General features: G+C 42.0%; 1 protein-coding gene across 8 annotated transcripts in view; it reads right to left on the bottom strand.

Annotated features, from left to right (window-relative positions):
- LOC113968003 overlaps positions 1 to 17,506 on the bottom strand; it is a 28,279-nt gene extending 10,773 nt beyond the window's left edge. The window contains exons 1-5 of one of the 8 annotated variants that reach the window (XM_027684147.1): positions 17,414 to 17,506; positions 4,864 to 4,985; positions 2,643 to 3,915; positions 1,904 to 2,017; positions 243 to 428 (exon numbers count right to left, since the gene is read on the bottom strand). In XM_027684147.1, the coding sequence (XP_027539948.1) occupies positions 258 to 428; positions 1,904 to 2,017; positions 2,643 to 3,914 (1,557 nt within the window). In that variant the 5' untranslated portion in view covers position 3,915; positions 4,864 to 4,985; positions 17,414 to 17,506 and the 3' untranslated portion in view covers positions 243 to 257. Of the gene's footprint in view, positions 1 to 242; positions 2,018 to 2,642; positions 3,916 to 4,863; positions 4,986 to 9,098; positions 9,346 to 9,435; positions 9,632 to 9,769; positions 9,790 to 17,413 lie in introns of those variants that run through there. The other 7 variants (XM_027684172.1, XM_027684162.1, XM_027684154.1 and 4 more) reach the window with 7 other exon arrangements.
- Between the last annotated feature and the right edge of the window lie 6,545 nt (positions 17,507 to 24,051).

The raw sequence follows: 24,051 nt of genomic DNA, 5'->3' as shown, positions 1-24,051 counted from the left end.
AGCAACCCCTTTTCTCTTTGAGTACTATTTTTTGTATATTGAACAGTATATGTGTTATGTATTTAGTTATATCCTTGCCAATTTTTCTTCCATTGCATCCAACATTGGAATACGATGTTTGTCTTTCTAGAAATTTCAGTATTCCAGTTACTTTGATAATTACTCGTCTTGTAAATCATGTATATAAACCAAAACATTTTGCAGACGTGTTCCCTTTAGCAAGGGGCACTTGCATTTGAAGGGTCCTCCATCAAGACTCAACAAATGTAGGTTAATCTCACTGTCATAACCTTTACATACACAAACCAGAGAAAGACAGAAATGAGGAACAATTTAAAGATGCAGCATCTTTTTATTACTTTAATGAGTCTAACTGCAAAGATCAGAGTCTGCATAAAAGGACAGAGTGTAACAAAAGTGAATATAATCTGCAAAGAAAAGACATGGCAGCAGAAAATATTGAAAAACAGTCATGATAACTGTTAAGGTTCATGAGAACTACTAATAACACTGTTGTAACTGAAAGTGCTCCATTGCAGTTCAGCAAGTGGAAGCATCTGTGTAAAACAGCTGTAAAATAAATCCAAACATAAAATGTTTCACTAGGTGTTTGATCCTATTTGATTTCTGGAACGTATGCTGAGAAATTATAGTATGTATAGATGGAGAAACACCATAAAAATTTGACTACCCTCAGAGTCTGCCTCAGCATATTTAGGAGAAATGATGGCCAACACTAATTTTCTTGCAATGGATGTTTCATTAGGGTATTGGCACAAAGGTAAAAAATCTAGGTGTTTTACCTGTGCTTTTTCAATATATTCTTTGGAAATTTTTGCTTTACCTGGCCCTGAAATATTTCACAAAAAGATATAGTATATTTTCATGAATGCTGAGGGTACACCAATGATGCTCCCGCTCAGGGACAACAAAAGCAGACCATTCTCAGAGATCTTGGAAAGGTTGGGTCATGACAGTTTAAAATCCAGTTGACAGAAATGGAAGTTTAATGCTGAACAAGAGATAATAGACAGATCTAGGAGAAATACTAATTCATTATTGGTCATTAATTTACCTGTAGAATAAAAACTTGAACAAAGGTTTTTTTGGAAATGCATGTGCAGTTTGCCTGCTGAAACAGTCTTAAGAACTTTGTTGTAGAAAAACAGAAAATGGATACAAGAGGCCAGTCTGAACTGAGAGTTTGAAAATCTGAGGGGTTAGAGAAAGCAAACACCTATTTCCAGAGTCTCTGATGATACCAAGCAAAACTGCCAAAAGATACTTCTAAGCAAGGCCATAGGGCAAAATCTTTCAAAATCAGGCCAATGACTATAAATATGTGGTTTGTGCTTCTGGCACCTGAAAATGAACAGCAATATGCCCAAACCAGAAAGACCCTAGCACAGGTATGAAGAGCTTCCTGTTTCTGCCTATGAGATACACACTGGCACAGACTGACTGCAAACCATTACTATCAGTAAGAGGTCAGAAGGCACTTTTTCTAGTTTCAGTTGCAGTTGTATGAGCGCCAACCAGAATAGAGACCCAGAAAAGATTTCAGCAATAGCTGGCATTCTGTCTGCAGTTTTTGCAAGAACTGGGGGAGAAAAAAGAAGATAGAGAGATCCTGACATTTTAAAACTAACTGTAGTGAGATTCTCGAATGGAAAATGTTTTATATCATGAGGTCAAATGCTCAAAATTTTTGAGAAGTGTGCTAATGTTGTGTAATGAATATTTCAAGGTGAAGCATACTTCATATTTGTATATGCTAGGTAAGTATGTTTGGCACTTTTTGTCAGTTCTTTGCCTTAGTGGTTACCTTCCTTTTATGTGCAGGAGCTTTACCACTATACTTCTTAAGTTCAGAGGGACTTAGCCTGGTGAGATTGACCCTTACATCTTTAACAATACCAAATTTCTTTCTTAGTTCTTTGTCTTTATCCTGAGGTGCTTCTTCCTCATTTCTTTTTTCCAAGCTTTCTTTGGATGGAGATACAGTCTTGTTGAGGAACTGAAACAGGAAAGAATAGAACTTGACTGTCAGGAAGTGAGTGTTGGATAGTAATTTTTCTCCCACCCCAGTTTATCTTCACAGCTTTTTTTCTTACCTTGGGGATGTGGCTTTGCCAGAGGAATCTAATTCAGGAGGGACCTTGTAAGCCAGCCCTTCTCTATTCTTCCACTGCTACTTTAAAAAGTGATCATGATAGCACTCATCACCTGTTTTCAGAAACCCCACCTTCTCCCTTGGGAAATATCTTGCCATTATACTAAATTCTGCTCTAGTGTTCTCTAAATGGCAACAGGCTGCTCCCATTAAGTGCAGTGCTTTTGTCCTGTTCAAATACTAGAAAAATCTTGATATATCTCAAGATTTATTTTTGTCCTCAGTATTATTTTATTTTCTTTTTAAACAGTAAAGTCTTATAGACCTCCAAGCCTTAATTCAGTTTACTCTACAGTGATTTTGTCCACTGGATTTGTGTTTGGCTTCCCCACAAAAATGTGAACAAAACCAGGTCACTCATCTCTCACAGCGATATTCTGAATAATGCACTTTGCATTCAGCTATATCTAAGAGGAAAGTAATTTACTGTAAATACACAGACAATCACTTGATCATCATAGGTTACTACCTGCTGCGTCTTCGCAGTAGAAGGGGAGCAGTTCTTGGGCTGAGAGATGGTAGTCGTCTCGTGTGAAAAGGAATGTGTTTCATTTGACGTTTTGTCTTGGTGTGTGGGGGTAGCACAGGTTGTAAGACATTTTATGTTCTGTTTCACAGCATCGTCTCTTGGCAGCAGTGGATGTGGATCTTTGAAAGGTAGATTATGGATAGAACCACATGTAATGAGCCAAACCATGGTCTTCACAAGCAACATAGGATGATGGCAAACCATTTCCCTTTCTGCTGTCAGATCTTCATGCCTCATTACATATAGAAGATAGACTTGCCTATTATAGATCATTAGAGCATTTCCCTGAAAGAGAGGAATTTCCGCTTGCACTCCAATAGGACTGATAGATGAAAGTGGTAACATATCCTTATAATCCTTATTCTTCATATTGATAAGTGACATCAACATTTCTGAAACAACAGTGTTAGATGATTTTACAATAAGAGGATAGGATCTTGTTGTCTTTCTGGCTGGCTCTTGTTTCTCTGGGGTTATCTGGGAACATTTCACATCCTCAGTTATGTCAGGACTAGAACAGTGTCTTGGAAAGTTTTGGCTGATTGGTATTAAAGACTTTGAAAAATTGTTCCAAAAGGAGCTGGAAGCCTCTTCTAACTTTATTAATGGCCATACATAAATTACAGATTCTGTTTCTGTAGCTTGCCGTACTTCAGAGACATTTTTTGCTGCAGCTGACAGTAGTTGCTGTAGTTTAGATGGGAAAGAAGATAGTGGTATTGATGCGATTTTGGCTTGATATGGTATCTCTAGATCAGGTTTTAAATTCTGCGCCCGAGGTTCTTCAGCAACTTTAAGAGGATCAGAGATTCCAGAAATGGATGTTTTGCCTTCTTGGTCAGCATGAGTTAGTGAGAAGCCTCTTTGCAGAGAGTGCTTTTCAGCTGAGGTTTCAATACTCTGAGCATTAAAATCTGTTGATAACTTTCCTCTGCCAGCAGAGGTCATGCCAGTATTTTCTAGCATGTTGAAATCTTCACTCTTCAATTGCTGATTCTCTAGCATAAGAGCATATGTAGTACTGGTATCCGTTTCCAAAAAAAGTGCTATAGTTTGACTTAATGTATTCTGTTTAGACAGATAAGCTTCTGTGACCAGGCAGTTGTATACAACGACAAGGCTTCCAGAGGAAAGGGAATGCAAAAAGAGTTCCAGTAAGTCTCGTTTATTTTTACCTCTTTCCTGAAGGGCTTCACTTACGCAGTCTGACATCCTTAAAATAAAAGTGGATCTAAATTAAAATGTGATTACATATTTGTAAATGCACGGTGATTTTTTTCAGTTAACTCAAAATAAATTAATAAACAGAAATACATCTGTGATTTAAGTATTAACTAAAGCTCATCTAGCCAGTAGGATTCTTCTGTAATAGTAATTTGTTGTGAGATACTTCCAATCTTGACATAAATTGGCAATGAGTTTGTTACACCCTGAGTTCACTCGACGAGTTTTTAAAGGGGCTTAGGCACTTTGATTCCCTTTGGCGGTGCACGGGAGAAAAGAACGAACTTCTCAGGAGGTTGAACAGTAAACTTTTACTGGAAAACTTTAGAGAATAAGCTACTTGGCGAATTTTAAAGCAAACATCCAATCAAAGTAAGGCACTTCAGAAAGCACTGACTTAGTCCGACTTTAAGATACCCAGATTTCGAGAACAGGATGTCAAGAGGAGAGAAAAAGAGAGAAAAAGGAGAGAGAAAGATCAGTAGTCACCACCCTGGATCCAGAGAGGTCTCAGGAGCTGTAAGGTCCAGGGCAGTGGGGCCTGTCAGCGTCACCCCTGTGTCACAGCCTTTTATCTGCTCTGGTCTCCCAGGGCCCTCTCCCCAGGTAGGGCTTTCATTGTGCCAGTGGCTTGGTAGCCATGTTGGGGCTGGACCAGAAGCTCCAGTGGTAAGGTGTGGAGCAGAGTACAGCCCCACCCCAGCAGAACTTGCATTGCTACCCCCCCCCCCCCACTTCAGTTGTTTTGAGCCAGTAATTAATTCTCTGGTCTCCTAGAGAGTTTCTGCTTGCTTCCATAGGAATTTACCCAATAGTGCAAGCCGTTGGTGGACAGGATGTTTAGAGTGATGACAATTGTTTAGATGCAGTATTCCCTCATGTAAGAAGATACAATGCCATTAAAATCAATGCACATTTTTAATAAAAATGGTCTTACCAAAGAACTTTACAGTCAGTTTTGTACTTTGCTTGCAGAATGATTTTACTTCAGCAATCAATCCTAACTTAACACTACTCTCAGCTGTAGCAGAATCAGATCCAGTAGCTTCATCATGGCTTCTAATAAAGATGTAAAAAAAAAATAATCAAGTTCAGATGCTTATCTTATACATACTAAAACCTTCTAAGCACCAGTGTAATTGTAAAATGCTAAACAACCATAAGTACATAGCTGAATTTACAGTAGAAGAAAACATGAAATTTAAATTTGTATCATGAGAGAAAGGCAAAAACGCTGAGATGGATTAAAAGCAAATTAACTTTGAATTAACTGCTGCTTCTCCAATGGTTATGTTCTCCTAGGAATAACCTACTTATCTTAGCACTGCAGACTTGATTTTGTAGAAAGAAAATATAAATACTCACGTTACTTGCATGTCACACAACTCGAAGGTGTTTTTTAGTCTTCCTAAATATTAAAAACCACAGTGAGTTTCGCTGTTTCATAACTGAGGAGGTTCAACTACTTACCTTACCAAAAGAAATGAAGACAAGTTCAGTGTCTGTTGAGGATCATGAAAATTAACCTTTCTGAGTCCTTTTACCTAGTAAAAATGAATAAACTGAAACATAAAATCACATTTCTTCCTCATCTAGGCTGTACCTCCTGCATTTATGATGCATACATCTAGATGTAATCACGTAATTCCAGGACTCTAATCATGAATATTTAGAAATAATTATATCAATTGTCAACAAGTTATTTGAATCATTGGTTGTACACACAGTAGTGTTGAGGCCTTCTGTAGAAGCAGACTGTAAATCAAATAATTTCCTTTGCTTTATCTGATGAGTAGGGAGTTTTTGTTTTGGTTTGGATTTACTTCTGGTTTTAGGGATTTTTACTACATCCAGCATTGACATATGATAAAGCTGGGACTGGTCTTCTGCCCCAGAAAGTCTCTTACTGGCCTCTGCATTAGCCTTTGCACCCTTTTCATTAGTACTAGTCCATTAAATCTTCTGCTGTCCAAGTGAAGGAATAGTTTCTCTGGAGTGATAGCAGAGTAATAAGGAATTTACTATAATCCTTTCAGCAATGGGGGAGTTGCCACAAAACCCCTAAACAAAAATCTAAAAAGAATTTCAGTAACATGAATTGTTGACACATATCTTAAAAAACAGAAACCCAGAGACACAGCAATTAAACTGAAATTTAAAAAAAAAAAGATAAAAAAAAAGATTCACAGTTTTGAGACTGAGAAATCCTGGTTAACTGTGAAACCAGCTAAAAAAGAGACAAATATAGCTGCAGAAAAGAAAGACTCTTTGATTCTCAGAAGCCATAACTCTACTGTGAAGGCTCTGAATTGACTGATGTAGTGATGGGGCTTATTACCGTAGTCTCCAGTTTTGCTCCCTAAAATCCTATGTGCCATTTAAAGACTTCTAGCCTGCTGTCATTGTCAAACAATTCCCACAGAAAGCACAAAAACGCAAACAAAATCTGTTTTGACAAAGAGACCAGCAAAGAAATCTGAACTATTACAGTTCTGTTGTAGGCAAGTTTCCTGAGTTCACAGTCTTTCAAGGTGGCTCACAGAGGGGCAAACTACTTCATTCTTCTTTGCACGTGACTAAAAGCCTTGTGAGTATCAGTTAAAGCAGATTAGTTTCTCCTGCCAGCAGACACAGAGAAGCACACTTTGTGCCACTACCACTCAACAGTGCAGAGGATATATTTTTTGCTATGTTCATCATAGAGGTGCCAAGACCCCTTCAGGGACTGCGACTGAGAGAGCAGGGAATGTAACCTAGAGCTCTGACAAAATGTCACTGTGCTGATGGTGCTGAACTTGTGGCTTGTGAGCTTGGTATGAGTCACCATATCAATTACCATAGAATCATAGAATGGTTTGGGTTGGGAGGGACCTTAAAGATCATGCAGTTCCAATCCCCCTGCTGTGGGCAGCGACAGCTTCCACTAGACCAGGTTGCTCATAAGCCCCCATCCAACCTGGTCCTGAACACTTCCAGGGATAGGGCATCCACAACTTCTTTGGGCAATCTGTTCCAATGTCTAACTACTATCACAGTAAAGAGTTTCTTCCCAATATCTAATCTAAACCTGCCTTCTGTCAGTTTAAAGCCATTCCCCCTTGTAAAAAGTCTCTCTCCAGCTCTCTTCTACGTCCCCTTTAGGTACTTGAAGGTGCTGTGAAGTCACACTGGAGCCTTCTCTTCTCTTCTCTAGGCTGAAGCACCCCAGCTCTCTCAGCCTGTCTCCATACGAGAGCTGCTCCAGCCCTCTAATCATCTTTGTGTCCCTAAGGTTATTTTGGCCTATAACCTGCTCCTGATACCTTTCTTCATTCCTGAGAACCATGAAGACAGCCTCTGTTAGTGTCAGCAGGCTCCTATCCACCATCTTCCTAGGGCAATTCGGGAGCACTTCAGGACATGAGTGTACTTTTTGCAGTACATACTGCATGTGAATTAAGCCTGCTAGTCCTAGGACTCTGATCCTGGCATGCCTGCATGCAACCATTTTTCAGTCATCTCGGGCGCATTCATCACCTCCTTTGCCTTCGGAAAACATTCTATTTCTAGTTTGGCCAGAAAATCTGTGCATCAGTTTTCTATGGTGTCCCTCAGAATTAAAAAAGCAAAAGCTTAGGTGCTTGACTGTACTGAATTTAAAATAAGACAACTCTAACAATCCCATACATGACAGAGGAATGTCTTAATGCAAGTATTAAAAAAATTATGAACATCTTCAGTCCTAACTCTTAGTTATGCACAGCAACCAGTAGACTGAGCTTATCTATCACCACTGGAAGAACCAAAGAGTCTCAATTCCAGCATTTTATTGATGGTAAATAGCAGCAAGTCACACTGATTATAAATGTAGTGTACTGTACCTTACAGTGCACATCTTAATATATAGCACTGACCTCAGTTGTGTAATTTTGTCAGCCCTTGAGGTTAAAAGATAACCACTTGTGTCACGGATCTCAAGGTCCCCAATAGAACTGAAAAAGGAATGACCATATTCACATACCTTAAAATGTCCTTATTTACATACAATGAAAGAAATCTATAAGAAATCCTCCTTTCTTATTCCACCTTAAAACTCACTGAGTGTGAAGCAGAACCTCAAACTTAGGAAATAAGCACACAGATTCCCCTATTACTTCTAGTTTATGTATACAAATCTTTTTCATCCGAAGTAGTCTTACAATCTACTTTTTATGACTATGACTCACCATTGCCCTATCTTCACCAGAGCCAACGACAGCAAAGAATCTTAAGAGAACTCACAGAAATACTAAAATTCGTACTTCAAATTTCCCTATTTTTGATAAAAATGTGCATAGGAAAATTGCAATCATCAATTTGTAGGAATATATTTGTTCTAATTAGGTTTTCACTTGTAAAACTTTGGCTTGGCATCTTAGTTTGTTTTTTCTTATCCTGTAGCAACAATTCAGGGGGGATTCCAAAGCTAGCCCTGAGAAAACTTAGATTTCCTGAAATACAGGCATGACTGCTGCTAGCATGGCATATATTATTTTTGCCTGGACTTGATCCAAGGTATAGACATAGTGCCTTTCAGTTGTTATATCAGAAGTGTCTTAAAACACAGCATCTGCTCAGTTAAATACCCTTATTTCAACACTGGTTCTGCATGGAAATTCACATGGCTCTGTAAATTGTCTAGGACTTTGTGGTGTATGTTACAAAATACAGGTATGGCACAGGCCACTAGATCTGTTATATGGTTTAACACACATATACCTTTCCTTTTGCAACAGGTAGCCTGCACTTAGGCCGTCAAAAAACACCCTGATGTTCAGGGAGAGAGCAGTTTGAAGAGCTTCCTAAAATTACATACAACATGTGCTAAAGGTCCTTCTAGCCCAGTCCCTGCCTCTGACAGTGGCCAAAAGAGGAGGTCCAGCAATATAATTTGAGAACAGGCCATGCACATAGTGGTAATTTCCTGGATACTCCCCAGTCTCCAACAGTGGGAGGCACAGGGCCCTTCTGAGCCAGCAATGATTTCTCAGTGGATTTTCTGCTGTGTAACACCCACTCCTTCCCCAGCAGCTTCTACCCCTCAGCGGTGCCTGCAAAACCTCCTCAGGTCCCTGGTTTGGGGTCAAACCCTGGCCTTCCCAGTACAGCTGGTGTGGGCTGGGGGAATGGAAAAAGGAGGTGAGGCTTAGTTACCAATACAGCCAGAGCACAGGTGCCAGGCTAGACGAGCAGCCTTTGACTGCTGCAGCAACTGCTGTGGCAACTGCCAAAACTGCAGAGAGCCTTCTAGAACCTTCTGGCCACTAGAATCTTCCAACGGACGCTGGGCACCGGCAGTTTCAACAGCTGCTGCGAGTGACACTGGGTGCTCTTGGCCCCACCGGCCGCTGCCCGCAGGCCCCGAGGCTGTGCCCGCATGGCTGCACCTGCCCTGCCAGCCCGGCCAGCTGTGCCCCTGTGCCCACCACCTCTGAAGGACAGGGTCCTTCACACCGTCTTGACTATGGCACCAACCCTTGCGTCCTCGCACCTTTTGGTCCCTTTGGCCTCTGCAGGGCTGCAGCTGACAGGTCCCCACTGCTCAGGGGTGGCAGCTCTCCCTCTGACACACCGGGCTCAAACCCCACCTTTCCTGTGGGAAAGGGCCCTGGAGGCCCTCCCTGAGCCCACTGCGCTGCACAGCTTGGCTGCAATTCCCTCTTGGCCAGGGAACCTTGCCCCTCCTTCAAATGTCCTCATTCTCCAGCCAGGCCCTCGCTGGGTCCAGAGGGGAGAAATTACCAGGCCCAAACCTCCCTCCTGGCTGGTACAGGCTGCCCAGGGAGGTTGTGGAATCTTCCTCTCTGGAAACATTCAAAACCCACTTGGATGTGTTCCTGTGTAACCTGCCCTAGATGACCCTGCCTTGGCAGGGGACTGGACTACATGATCTCCAGAGGTCCCTTCCAACCCTAACTATTCTGTGACCAGGGTCTGTGCTCTCTGCTGCTCCACCACACTGGGAACAGTGCCAGAAAGCATTTGAATAAGCAGCCAATTTAATCTGAAATACTTAATCAGGTATTCACAGAAGCACAGAATCATTTATGTTAATAAGGTCCTCTTGTGATCATCTTGTCCCACTCTGCTACAGCACAAAAACTTATGCAATGAGTGGTGGCCTGACAGCAAGAAGAGCTTTGAAACAGCCTGCAGTTTCAGAAGGGCTGGAAATACACAAGTGACTTTATTGTTCCCATCCTGTTAATAGCTCCTCTTGGAAAATGGCTCAGAGTAAAGTAATTTTATTTTACTCTAATAAGTGAAATAAAACTAGAGAAATATAAAACAGAGATATAAAGTGGCTGGTGAGATGCATCATGTTGATAACCATATGTAGCGAATGAGTGTTTTAGGTTGCTTAAAGAATCACAGCAAAGATAACAGCAAAAGCAGGGTTAATATAAAAGTGAAAGCGCAACAAAGTTCACTGGCAAGGTTCACAAATCTAATGTACTTAAGAATCTAAGAGAGCAACCTTCATAGTACATTTGCTACAGCATATTCACATTCGCATGCACACAGACCTAAAGAGTATGTACTAAGTACATATCTGTGAAAAATTCTCCTCAAATTCAGTGAAGGACTTGTGTAGGATGCCTTTGTATCAGCCCAGGCTCTGTCCTCGGCATTTGGCGGCAGTCCTTCAAATATTGCAAACTTGAGAGTCCGCTAGGTCTGAGGATAGTCCCACTCAGAGGAAGATTGCTGGTTGCAACCTGCTGTGGTCCAGGAGAGCTCCGAGGATCTCACTGAGGACTGCTGTTTATAGAATCACAAGAGAGTTGGGTTTAGTCACAGTAATTTTTCATCCTGGCCACAATTTGGGTCAGTAACTTTCTTTGGAAGTTTGATAACAAAAATGTTGTTCCACTTGGGTTGTTTTTCAGGCAAGAAAAGTTCCCAAGGCTGTTTGTTAAAAATCAGGAGCTCATTAGACAGCTTAAGTTCCTGGGAGTAGACAGTGTTTCTCATAAGCTCAAGAGGGGCTTAGCCCAGGTGCTGTTCATCAAGGCTAAGGCCTCATGAGCATTTCTGAGATCACAGTGCAGCCGGAGGAGAAGGAAGAGGAGAGGGAATGCACCACCACACCGTAACCACTTGGCACTCCAAGTTTAAAGTGTTACCACTTTCACTGAATTTTCCCAGCAGGTATTAGGTTAAATTCAACATGAAACATGAATTTCCTGGGATTGTACATTATCAGCCGCCTCCTGCTAAGGATTTTTACATTTGTTAGAGGACATGTTTCATACCTGTCATGTGAGATGAACACCTGCTGCCTCTGGCTGCCCATACCTGTAAGGTTGCTGACGTTCAGTATTTGCTCTTTTTTTAGTGTCTAAAGCTGCCTGAGAAATCAAGGCCACTTCCTCCCAGACAGGTAATAAAAAATATAGTCCTTGCCCCAGAGAGCTTATGAAGCAAAAACGTTAGAGAGAGAATAAAGAGGGTTTTTTCCTTGTTCCTGCTGACTGAGTTTTGCTGAAATGATATCCTGCTGTGATACACACAGGAGGAGCAAGGAGCATAAAGCACATATGTGGCTCTAGCACATATAAATACTTTATTGTGGGCAACCCCAGGAATGACCCTGACCTTCAGCATTGTCTCTGAGTACAGGATATTCACCATTAGCCACTTATGCGCTCATCAGCAGACAGAGGTGAGAAACAGAAGATGGAAAGGAAGGCACGGGCTGAAAGATGAGGTAAAGAGCAAAGTGAATTGCTGACAATTTTGCTCTTCCTTCTCATCTCTTCTTTACCACCAAATTTTTTTGTGCGAGCTGAGAGATCATGAAAGTAAAGGAGGAGAAATACTCTGGCTGTGATCTGCCCACCTACAGCTTTCAAAGTATTTTAGGGAGGATGAGAGCTGTATTGAAGCCCAGTGCGGGAGAGAAGGATGCAGAGATGTTGACCCTAGCTAGTGACATCTAACTGGCTACCAAGAAGGCTGTGGGTGTGCAGATTATTTACAAGTGTGTGTGTGAGGAATATTATGTGTGTGGGAGGAATATTATGTGGGGAAAAATCATCCGTACATCTTAAAGAAACAGTCCCTTCGCTGTACCAGAATTTCTGTTACCTCTCAGCTGCCACATATTCCTTTAAGTAAAAACCTAATACCTTCCTCTAGCGTTGCCTCTTACATCCTGAAACACTGAATTTTGTCTTTTGGTGCTACTCAAAGCTCAGTTCAATCTTTCACATATCAAAAATGGAGTCACAGTAAGAAGCTGTATGAGGATTTTTGAAAACCATTTTGTTATAACCTTTAGAAACTTGGTGCAATGAACCCTCCCTTCTCACCCGCAGCACTTGGTACCTATCCCCTTGTAATCATTCATGGCCTTATGTCCTTGCCAAAAAAATTACTTTAAGAAGAAGGGAGAAGAAAGAAATGTCACGGTTTTCTCTAGTGAATTCCTTTGACTACCTGTCTGGTAAGGAGACTGCAAACTAGCAAGTTGTGTTCCTTACCCGCTTACAGCTCAGAGAGGGGAGAGAAGGTTTTGATATCAACCCTGTATGTGCCTTTTCCACATTGATTTGGGAACTTGCTAATCAGTTAGGAAATAGTTCAGTGACACAGCATGTCACAGACACTGAGCAGATGTTAGACTTAATCTTGATTTTTTTTCCCTCAGCTATTTTCTCTAAATGCCTAGGGAAAAATTCCAATTTCAGTGGGTTCTGGACCAAGTCCTAGCATATCAAGCACTTGCTAATAATACACTATGTTTATTTATCTGTTTCAAATGCTGATCTGTGACATATAAAAATGCTATACTGCACAGATTTTGAAAAGAGGTGGCCCTCTTCAGCTAGTGATAAATCCTGTTCAGAAGCAATGCACAGCCTCAAAGGAGAAAGCTGAAGAATGGAAAAAGACAAGCACCCCTCCACAGCCTGTACAGCCCAAGAGATTAAGCCATGACCATTTGCAGCACCAGAACAGAGAACACCACACAGACATGTGGGCCTCCAAGGAGCCAGTCGAAGTCTGCACAGGGCCCAGAAAAAGATAATATTTTAGTGTTTCATGTGAGCAACTGCACCCTGCCAGCGTGCTGCAGAGCACAGTCCGGACACAGGAGTGCACCAGCTGTGTCGGATGTGAGCTCTGTGGGTGCAAGGTGCCCCGCACAGCTCGGCGGTGTGCCAGCACGTCCTCCCATACCTCTGCTGACGGGATTTTTCCACCACCCTGAACACCTGAGCTGCATATTCCAGCTACCCACTGACAGTGTCCCTGTTCTTGGGAAGCTGTAAGTCGCGGCTCTTGCCAGCATGTGGCACAAGAGACGGAGCAGGCTGCCCGCACTGCCGAGACTAAAACGGACCGACTTTTTAAAATGTCTGGCCAGTCGCTGCCGAGTCTGTGCTCTGACACCGTGAGCAATGTATTCCATCAGGAGCAAAGGTTCTCCAGATTTCTTATGGCACAGTAGTGATATTTCTTTACACACACACACACACACACAACATGATTACATCTGGATCAGATTGTGACTGGATAATAGAAAGTGCAAGGAAAAAGGTACTAAAATGCCAGCTCTTTTGCAAGCAACAGAGTGATAGAGGAACTCCTGCTCGTGTCAGTAATTATCAAAAGTCAGAATCTCATGCACAGAAATGATGCCCTTCCAGCAATTAAACAGGGAACAGTTAGTGACATTGAATAAGGGCTCTCAAATGTATAAATGCATTGATACAGCTGGGCATGCAAACTAGCAGAGTACTAAGCAAAGCAGATGCTGAAGAAGCTCTGTTTAGTGAACCAAAATTAACTTGATCTCATTGCTTTTATGCATCTTCCACAGTTGAACAGATTGATTACACTCAAATATCTTCCTTTTTAAGTGATTCCACTTATTCCAGCTCTTTGCTGATGCCTGTTCCTCATTGATTTTACCTGGCTACAGTCACTAGGGAGCTAGATGCTTCATGGTCACCAGCTGTGTAATAAAGATGAGGGAATTATATCTCACACTGGCAGACCTATATGGCCCTGAACTACTGCATTACAGGACTTATCACCAGATTTTCATACTTCTAAGTCCAGCTTCATGTGCTTGGGCACAACAGTTCAGCATGACTCAGTAGCATACAAGAGCACGGACTGAGCTAAGGACTGTTGTTGTAATCTTTGTAACCTTGAATCACAGCACGGCTTTGCTCCATCTGCATGATATGATTTTTAATCTTAGGAACAAAGCCAGCCATGCAGAAGTCCTGAAGACAAAGAGCTGGATCAGCAGGGAATTGGGAAAAGAGATGGAAGGGCAGATGAATATGAACTGAATACTAATGCTAGCAGTTACAACAGTTCTGAGAGGCTGCTGTACCTGCATCCCCAGCTCTCATTATTTAATAGGTCTGGAAACCCCCACTGTTTCAATCTGCCATTCTGGATTATTTTTCACTGAACTACAAACAACTTTATTCATATGCCTGTGCTTAAACCTTTTATGTCTCACTGGCACCTGCATTCAGAGATATTTCAGCACTCAATTTACTCTTGCCTTAGTGCTGAAATCTGCCTAGAAAAGACAAGACCACAGCATATCAGGAGAGACGACAGTTATTATCAGCCTGTTGTATATAGTGCCAGGGCTGACATGAAGATTATTCTGGCCTTGGGGAGCAAAGGGAGGTGAGGTATTTTGAAACAGAGCTACAAGAATGAAGATAAAAGTCACAAAGTTTTCCTATCTCTTTCTGGCTTTGTTCCTCTGTATTTATACTCAGCTGAAATGTCGTAACTATATGCTAGGCTTGGCAAAACGACAGGAGCAAGAAGAATGTAAGAATATGCTCAAGGAAAGAGAAGTTTAAAACTCCCCTCTGAACTCGTAGAGCTGAGAGAAAGGCAACTGGCACCAGGGTAATGTTTCCTTGTAACACAATGCCATCTGCTGGGACTTGCTATAGCAGATGAGGCAATCCAAATGAATTTGGAATGAACAAGTCCAATAAGGCTAGAAAACGCATGCTGCCATGTCAACACAGACTGAATGTGATCACATTTGCAGTTAGCAACAAAGTATGGTTTAATAGAAGCAGTTTTTAGAGATTTTTCATTCCTTACTGCCTAATACATTGCCATGGAGCATGACAGTGTATATACATCCTACAGAATGTTCAGACTGGCTATTGCTGCTGTAAGCTTTTCCCTCTAGAGTGAAAACCAAACATGTTGTGTCATGACAGAAAAATTGATACTTGCTGGGTTCACTACTATGTCACTTGTAAGTCATGTTGAGCAGTGCATTTATCATTCGTGCAGTGGACAGATAGTGATAGGACAGACTTGTCCATGAAAGTGATGTTCTGACTACCAAGTAGGATTTCCTACTCACTGTGATTCCCAAAGGTATGATGCTGGAGGCCTGTTTGTTTGTGACCAGTTTGCTGGTTGAGATCACTTGTATGATTGGAAGCGTAAGATGCTGGTGCCAGACCTGAGTTCAAATCCTATCCTAAGATGTGACAGCCATGTAGCATGAGACAGATGAGGAGTTGGCAACTTTCCCCCAACTGTTCCTGAAAAAGGTTTGTTCATATAGATTGTGTTTGATAGCAACAAACTGGGAGGAAACTACCCCTTAATGCAGGTGGTGTTGTATTTTTAGGTTTTTTTGTTGCTGAGGAGGGATGGTTTTAGGCAACCTGGATGCTTGGGGTTTTGGGAGTTTTCTAAGTGTCCAGCTGGCTGAAATATGTTCTTTTTCTTATTTTGGAATATCCTTTCTCATTGGTGTACCCGATGAGATTCGTATCAGGGATGGCCCTGAGTGGTGCTGAGTGTTTCAGAGGATGCCTGAATAGTCTAATATGCTCTGTAGAGGTTTCAGTCTCTTTCAAAAACAGGACTTTGAATCCTATTCCTGCTATGTGTTGCCTACCATATTGCACTACATACTGCCTGTGAATGTTACATGTGCTAGAAAAAAATTGTTTCATTCCTGTAATGGATGTGTTAATATTGACTGTGAATTTGACAGTTCTTTAAAAACAGGCTTGGGATGGCTGTGCATCTTTCTGGGTTTGAAATATCTTTGTACCCTGCAAATCCCATGGGAAGCATACGCTCTACAGACTTCTCATGCTGAATACTTCAGGTTGATTAGATTTGTTGCTTCAGGATGGCTTGATTACAGCCCCTTTGAGCTTAAAATCATTAAGAAAGAAAATACTTCTTATAGCATCTTGTCTGGACCACCTGCATTTCTGTGGCAAGTTACATGTGTGTGTTGGAATTCCTCTGTCCTCACAAATGTTAAATTAAGAGAGACTTGAATTTATTTGTGGAGATCTGATGTTGAACAGATCCAAAACGCTATTTAACCCATAAAAGCATTCATTGTAAGCATACTATTGAAGGCATAACTACATTTGATTCATGAGTGATGACTTAATGTACTTTGGTGAATTAAACTGAGAATTTTGCTCTGGAGCATTTATTCCCCAAGAATGCTGATAGCTGCCATACAGTTTGCTCCTGCCTAGTCAACTATGTTTTGATTACACTAAGGCATAGACAGAGCAGTTTATGGAATATTTGTTTGGACCGTTTTTTGGTCACAGTGTATGGTGAATGTATACTCTGCTTAATTCTGTTTTGCCGTCACGCAAGGACAAAGATATTCGGAAATGACATTTAGTTGTCTTTCTTACAAGCTAACAGTCAATATTAACATATGAATGTGTGAGACTGCCTTCATTAGAATTCCAATTTGTTTAAGATTTCCAAGGTGTTGGTAAGGTTTCTGAGTCATAACAAAGAATCTTTAAACAATCTTCATACAATTTTTTCCTTAAACAATGCTGTTTTGATCATATTGTCAAATATGGTGGATAACAGCAAAGAGGGCCTTATATACTGGTGTTTCCCTCCAGGCAAATTTCTCCACTATATGGCAACATTATTATTTTCTTTAGGTCCTTATGAAAGGCACCTCTTCTCCACTTCATTTAGGCAGTATGAGCAAGTGGTGGAATAATATCTACCAAAAGACAGAGATGGCAAAAATATGGATTCTCATACAAACTGTATGCAGTCAGAAGTAACTGTAGCAGCTTGTAAGACTCCAGGCCCCAAGCTACGAGCTCACTGAAGGGTTTTTACTTTAAAAATATAAAAGGCTCTGACAATATTCACCCTTCAGATTGTAAGAAAAGTCTTCAGTTCTTTTAACACCATAAAGAGAGCACAAAGGAGAAAAGCTGCACTTTTTCTCAGGAGGTACTTTTACTGGTAAGCTTTAGAAAATATGAGTACTTGGCAAAAGTTTAAAGGGTAATATTCAACCAAAATAAAGTATTCCACAAAGCACTGACTTAGCACATGCTAACCCATATAACTTAACAAAATCCAACCCAAAATATTAAGAAGGGAGATGAGGAGGAGGAGGAGAAGAAGAAGTAGAGAAAGAGAGAGAAAAAGAAAATTATAGCTACCACCCTTCGAACCAGCATAGGTCCAGCCACAGGAGTCCAGAAAATGGAGGGTTCAAACCAACCAATGGAGAGCACATGTTGCTGCTTTTTATGTGCTATGGCCCCTGTGGCCACAGTTTCCACCCCCAGGCAAGACTTCCACTGTGCCATCCAATCTGGGGCTGGGTTAGGGGCTCCAGGGTGTGGAATGGGGGAGTGTTCCTGGTGTCCTCGGTCTGAGAGGTGCTTTGGGGCTGCCCCAGTAGGCTCTCAGGGGCTTAGATATGGGATAGGGCATACTTCCATGAAATTTGACCTCTCCCTTTATCCCCATCCCCCCCCCCCCGATTTGAGTTGGTCTGAGCCAATAATTAATATAATTACCCAGTGTCTCAGCTTAAAAGTAAGTCATACCCTGAGCCTTTCCTTACTGTCCCTCGACTATTTAAATCAGCGAGGATTAAGCTGAGCTGTTTGACATGCCCTGAAACACAGCCACTAGAGCACTGTTAAGGGGTGAAGGCACACCAGTTTTATAAACAATTTCATTTTTTTGGTTTAAAGAACAGTTTGTTCCAGGAACATGATTTTCAAAATGCCTGGCCCCACTCTAAAAACACCTCTGACGTTTTCTTGGATTATAAATTCATGCTTTCTGTTGCCTCACCTGCCTGAGTTTTGTGAGGGAGGAATAGCTTAGTCATTACTGCATCTCAAACTAGGTACTCTCCCTCCTCAGAGGTCTGACCTAGAAAGGATGCTCAGAGCACACTGTGCTTCATGCAGAACAGAGCTTCCCGCTGCTTCTGGTAACAGCTGCTGGGAGGGTAATGCTGCCTCTTCCCTCACACTCTAATTCAAGACCCTGATGTCCAGAGCGTAAGCAGCTGAGAAGATCTGTCTGTGGTTCTTGCCCTTGCCTGTGAGGATTCAAATCACAGCCCCCGCCTTCCAGCTATAGCTGGACTTCCAAGCTGATATATTATGAAGATAAATCAGCCTTGTGTTTATCATTCACCAAGAAGGCAAAGGAGGCAATCCTCAACAGCACACAGACTTGACTTGCAATGAAAGCAAGAAGGTGCAGTGTTTATTCATCTGCAGCAGAGGCTTCACGTGGCATGGAACATGTGGTTAAGGAATTGTGAGCAGCCTGTTGCATATGCTTTAGGGACTATCACTCCAGAGGTTCTAGCCATGGTGATTCTACTGGGTATGAAAGAGCACACGGCATGATACCTTAGCTGTAGTGCACCTGCCTAGCTGGAAATTCTTCATGAGAACTTTTGGGATCCTTGATATGATCCATTTGCCGCCTTCTTAGTGACAGCCATACCTGATACCTGTCATTAGGAAATAGTTTTAAAAAATGCCAACCTTCGATTGTGTGATACTTTGGGTATGATATGCAAATTGCTCAGATAAAGGGCAGGTAGCCTTACCTGCAGTTATCTATGACTCTTGGCATTTATTTCCTGCAGTTAACTGTTAAACAACAGCTGTCCTACTTTAATGAGTGTTAAAAAAAGTACAGCAGCTCATTATTTCTCTTTCCTAACAGGCCCATTTTAGAAGCCCTCACTTAGCAGTTCTTGTGATTCATGCCAAATGGAACTCATTTCCATGACTATTAAGGATCATTTGCAGAGAGTTACACATAACTCAGCACAGGTTTGCACTGAACCCTCTCTGAAAGCTCATTTTTCTGCTGGCTATGGTCTGTATCACAGCAGCACCGTGCCCATCTGTGAGTCTCCCTGCATCTGTGTGAACAGAAGCACGGTATAAAACCAAAAAGGTTAAATGAAAAGATATACTGCCACTAGAAACCTCTTATATCTTTTAAACAACTTTCTTCTTTTTAACGTGTTAACTCCAACTCAAAATTGCGTAATGGTAGGAGCCTTTGTTTTACCTCTTCTAAGACATGCATACATACATTCCAGATGGAAAAGCCATTTCAGATGCTTGAGAAGGATGAAATTTGAGTCTGCTCAGTAAGTTGGAGAGAATTTTGCTGTGAAATTTAAAAATGGCACAATCTCACGTTTAGTTCTGAAGTGCGTTAACCCCTAGCTATTTTTAAGGCAGGACAATGCATGTAAATGAAAGAAAAGCATTCAGGGTTTCTGGGCTTCCCTCTTAGGATAGCAGAGGGTATTCAGCTTAGTGTAGATTCTTGCATAGGGCAGTTCTGCCATTGAGACGCTTATCTTATAACTGTCCCGAGACAGCTGCAGTGAATGCGACAGAAAGGTTGCATCTAATTAATAGCAATGTGTGTTGGTTGAAAAGTAAACTGGAGGGAGAAATGAACCCATCTCAAGAGAGATTACAAGTCAGAGTTACAATTTACTAAAAATATTACCATAAATACAATGACACAGAGAAAAACTGATTTTAACCCCCAAAGATAGACGTATAACCCCACACCCTGGGAAAAGAATAGAACAGTGTTTGTCAACCCCTGTGCTGAGCACCACATGGCCCCCTTGGGTGCAAAGTAGAAGGAAAGGAAAACTTGTTGGTCCAGATGATGGTCGCAGTCCTGTTGGAGTAATGATCACAGTCTTGTCAAGAGTGGCAGTTGTAGTCCTGTTGGAGTTCTGGTCCTCCTCTGGTTCCAACGAGTGGTGCCAACCCCCAAAATTTATTATGCTCAAATTCAGATGGGAATGCCCACTATCTCCCCCAGCATGGGGAGTTTCACAAAGGGTGATTTAACTCTGTGAGTCATGGGATATTTTTGGAATCATTGATGCTCTAGGTGGTTGCAGGTGCCTATTATGCCAGTCCATTATGGTCCATTAGCAGAGATGACCCCTCAGACTGGATGTGAAAGTGCTAATGCCTCCCGTCATTGGTGTGAAAACAGAAGAACACTCCCCTTCCTCACAGCATTTCTTTAACACCCAGCTTGTAGCCTGAGGTGCCAGGTGTGCCCTGGGCAGCTGCTGCAAGTGATCCATTATTAACAGTCCATCACAAATGACATAGAGGGTGTAGAATACACAGTTTTGGTTATACCCGCGTAGTGATAAACTGGACCTGGTCCCTGTAACTAGGACAAAATGTGTGAGGATTCATTGTTTTTGCAGCCCTCATTCTTTGGTTTGAGGCATGCACTGTGCAGACTTTACCTTCACCTAGAGGCAAATCAGTCTCCGCATTTAAATGATAAGTAAAGCAAGTGTGATAGTCCCACTCTGCTCTTCACTGGTGTGGCCTCCCCTTGAATATTGTATGCAGTTGTGGGCACCACAATATGGGAAAGATATTAAGCTGTTAGAAAGTGTCCAAAGGAGGGCAATGAAGATGGTGAAGGGCCTTGACAGGAAGCCGTATGAGGAGTAGCTGAGGTTACTTGGTGTGTTCAGCCTGGAGAAGAGGAGATTGAGGGGAGACCTCATTGCAATCTACAACTTCCTTGTGAGGGGAAGAGGAGGGGCAGGCACTGATCTCTTCTCTGTGGTGACCAGTGACAGTACCTGAGGGAATGGCCTGAAGTTGTGTCAGGAGAGGTTTAGGTTGAATATTAGAAAAAGATTCTTTACCCACAGGGTGATTGGGCACTGGAGCAGGCTCCCTAGGGGAGTGGTCACAGCACCAAGCCTGACAGAGTTCAGGAGGTATTTGGATGATACTCTGAGGGACATGGTGTGACTCTTGGGGATGGTCCTGTGCAGGGCTAAGAGTTGGACTCAATGATCCTTGTGGGTCCCTTCCAACTCATCATATTCTGTGATTCTGTCATTCTGTGAACACAGACAGCAATAACAGGGTGATTAGTGTCATTAAAGGGGTTTACAAATTGACGTTGAACTTTCTGAAATTACTTAATGAAACAAATTCACTCCAGTTCGTCCTAAATTTTTCAGATTGTCTCAGTCGAGACACTGAGGGGTGTGAATAAGCAGGGATTAGTTTGGTCACTGCTGGGGTAAAGGAAGGGGTAGTGAGTTCTGACCTTGCACCTGTGAATTAAAGGGACTTTTAATCCTACAAAGAAGAAGAATGCTCTAGATAACCTGTCGAGTTGCCTTCCAGGCTTACTATGATGTTATCCCCTGTGGCACCATGATTGCACAGGCCACAGATTCATAGGTGCAAATGACATATGGTGTTATCTTGGCCAACAAAAGATTTTTTCCCGTTTTGTGTTTTTCCTGTGCTTTGTTCATCTTTTGCATTGTTCCTTCAGAGCCTCCTGCTTGTTGTAATAGACCTCACTAATGCCAGCTTTTCATTACGCTCTCTCCCATAGACGAATTTTTTGCCCAGAGCAAAAGCCTGGAAAAGTCTGGGGACTGAAAAGATCTAAAATTAAATACCTGCAGAGAAACTGCTTTTGCTCTTTCCCAGAGAAATGAAGTACAAATATATCTTTTGCCAGAAACAAAGGAACCTGTCCCACAGAGAAATGACAGTATGACAGTGCTCTGTCCCTCTCCAAGGGGATATGAGAGGTCTGGATGCAGCTCCAGACTGCAAGAGACCCTGGTATGAAAAACAAAGTTACTATGCCTTGCTCTCTGCTCCCTCATTGGGCACTGAAGGGAGCGTGGGAGCCAAGTGACCATTACCCTCACCCTCACGACATCAAGCTGCCTTTTTGAAGCTCAGGTTCATTTAGATTTCTCCTTTCTTTATATTTCTGATTCAGATCCCAAGCTTTCCTATGGCATGGATTTCTTTATTACAGCGATGTGTACCCAGGCTGGTGGACTGCACAAGCTGCTCTTCTGCATGGCAAATAACCGTGCTGTGAGAATCATTCATTTTCCACAGAAAGTTTCTGCCCTAAAAGCCAGTTTTCAGCAGCTTGGCAGGAGAAGGAAAAGTCTGGCACAAGGTTGAGACTGACCTGTTTTTTCATTTTGTTTGAGAACTACCTCTCAGAATACCTGCTTTTTTTGACAGGAAATACCTGAGAAGCAAAAAAAAAACATCCCTCTGCTCCCTCCTGGAGCCCTGGAACCATGGCTGAAAAGCATCAATGTACATGGTCACGGCCACTGGAGTCACCTGCTGCTATTTCAGCACCCTGCAAGGGGGACACTGGGGTGGGCTGTGTAACAGGGCAGCAGCTGCACACAATGCTGCAGCTCTGCTGCATGGCCACAGAATCTTCCAGAGCCTCGTGTGGGGTAGCACGGTGAGTTGGTCTGCTCTGTGTGTGCCAGTAATGGAAGCAGAGCTGGGTAGGACCTGGCTCCTGTCAACAGCTTTTGTCTGTGCCACATAGTGGGGGAGCAGACCGGAGTGGGCACATTGGAACAGCACCTGGCTGGCCCCAGCACCATTGCATGGGAGTGAGAGGAAGCTATCAAGGCTGGGATTTGTAATGTGCACATTTTCCCCAGCAGTGGTAATCAGGCCTACCCCAGGAGAGAGGTTGTTTTCCTCCTAAATCCATAGGTTTAATATTCTGAATGTGTTTGTAGTAGAGCTGAGGCATTAGAAGATCATTCAGTGCAGAATATACTTTCAGGGACATTGCAGACTTTTATGAGCTTAATTTGCTCTAATGTGTGCAAGAGGTGAGCATTACTTTGCCTAAAAATACCAAATCTCTTGAACTGGACTGTGCAGGCTTCTAATACTAAGGTACTGTGGCTAAATTGACTTCTGATGTTGCTGACTTTGCTTCCTTCATTTTGCCAATGCAATGACTTTCATCTGATGCTACAGGTACAAAGTAATTCTGGTTAACTGTATGTCTGCTTCTGCTGGGAACACCAGCAAATTTGAGGAAAAGAGTTTTACTTGCTATGTATAAGTCTATGAGGAAAGATTGAAATGAGATGAAACACTTCATCTAGTTTTAGGGTAACGCAAAGTATGTAAGAATAACTTTGTGCCATCTGGGAATACCTGAACACTTTAGCATGCTAAACTGCTCCACTTGTACTGGCCATGACATCCTGGTAATTCTGATATGCACTGCTGCTACAACAAATGTTTATTTTTCTGATGGTACCATTTTACAATTCCTTTTTCAGAGTGTACAAGCATTTCTTTTTTTCATTTGAAAGAAGAGACAATTTCTTGAAGTATTCTTGAGAGAGACTAAATGAGCCGTAAAAGCCTGCTCTCTGCTTCCATCTGTCTAATTACAGTCAGATCTCTAATGACTGGTACCATGAGATGTAGTAAATTTTGTTTGGGTTCTGATCTCATGCTTTTTATGACCTACTGTAGCCCAGAACTAGCACAGACACATAAATTAAAGGATGTGGTGTGAATTTATTCAGACTTTTGTCACTCAGTTCTCTGCTGATGGAAATTCCTGATCTGAGCTGTCGCTCCTTTGAGCAATGACAGTACAGATCTTTGGTAATCTAAGTGTTATTCTTCAGAGCAAACAATTTCCGATCTAGCAGGATGGTATACAATCTCACTGGGGCTTGCAGTTGCTGTGCACATTGTTTAGGTCATTTGGGCAACTGGGACTTGATTTTGATTGACTGATGCTCTAAAGATCTTTGGCTTGACCTCAGAGCTGAGCTAAAATGTTAAAATGGTTATTTTTGCTAATAAATTGCTAGCTATGAGGTCAGACAGGCCTATTTATGGGCATGATGCCTATGAAATCAGGAAGCCTGTATGCAGTTCTGAGAAAAATGTCACTAACTGAGACAAAGAGAGGAATATTAAGT

The sequence above is a fragment of the Neopelma chrysocephalum genome, unplaced genomic scaffold (genome assembly GCF_003984885.1).
Source record: "Neopelma chrysocephalum unplaced genomic scaffold, ASM398488v2 Primary Assembly neopelma1_23, whole genome shotgun sequence".
In the NCBI taxonomy this organism is placed as follows: domain Eukaryota; kingdom Metazoa; phylum Chordata; class Aves; order Passeriformes; family Pipridae; genus Neopelma; species Neopelma chrysocephalum.
This window is presented reverse-complemented; position numbering and strand designations above follow the sequence as displayed.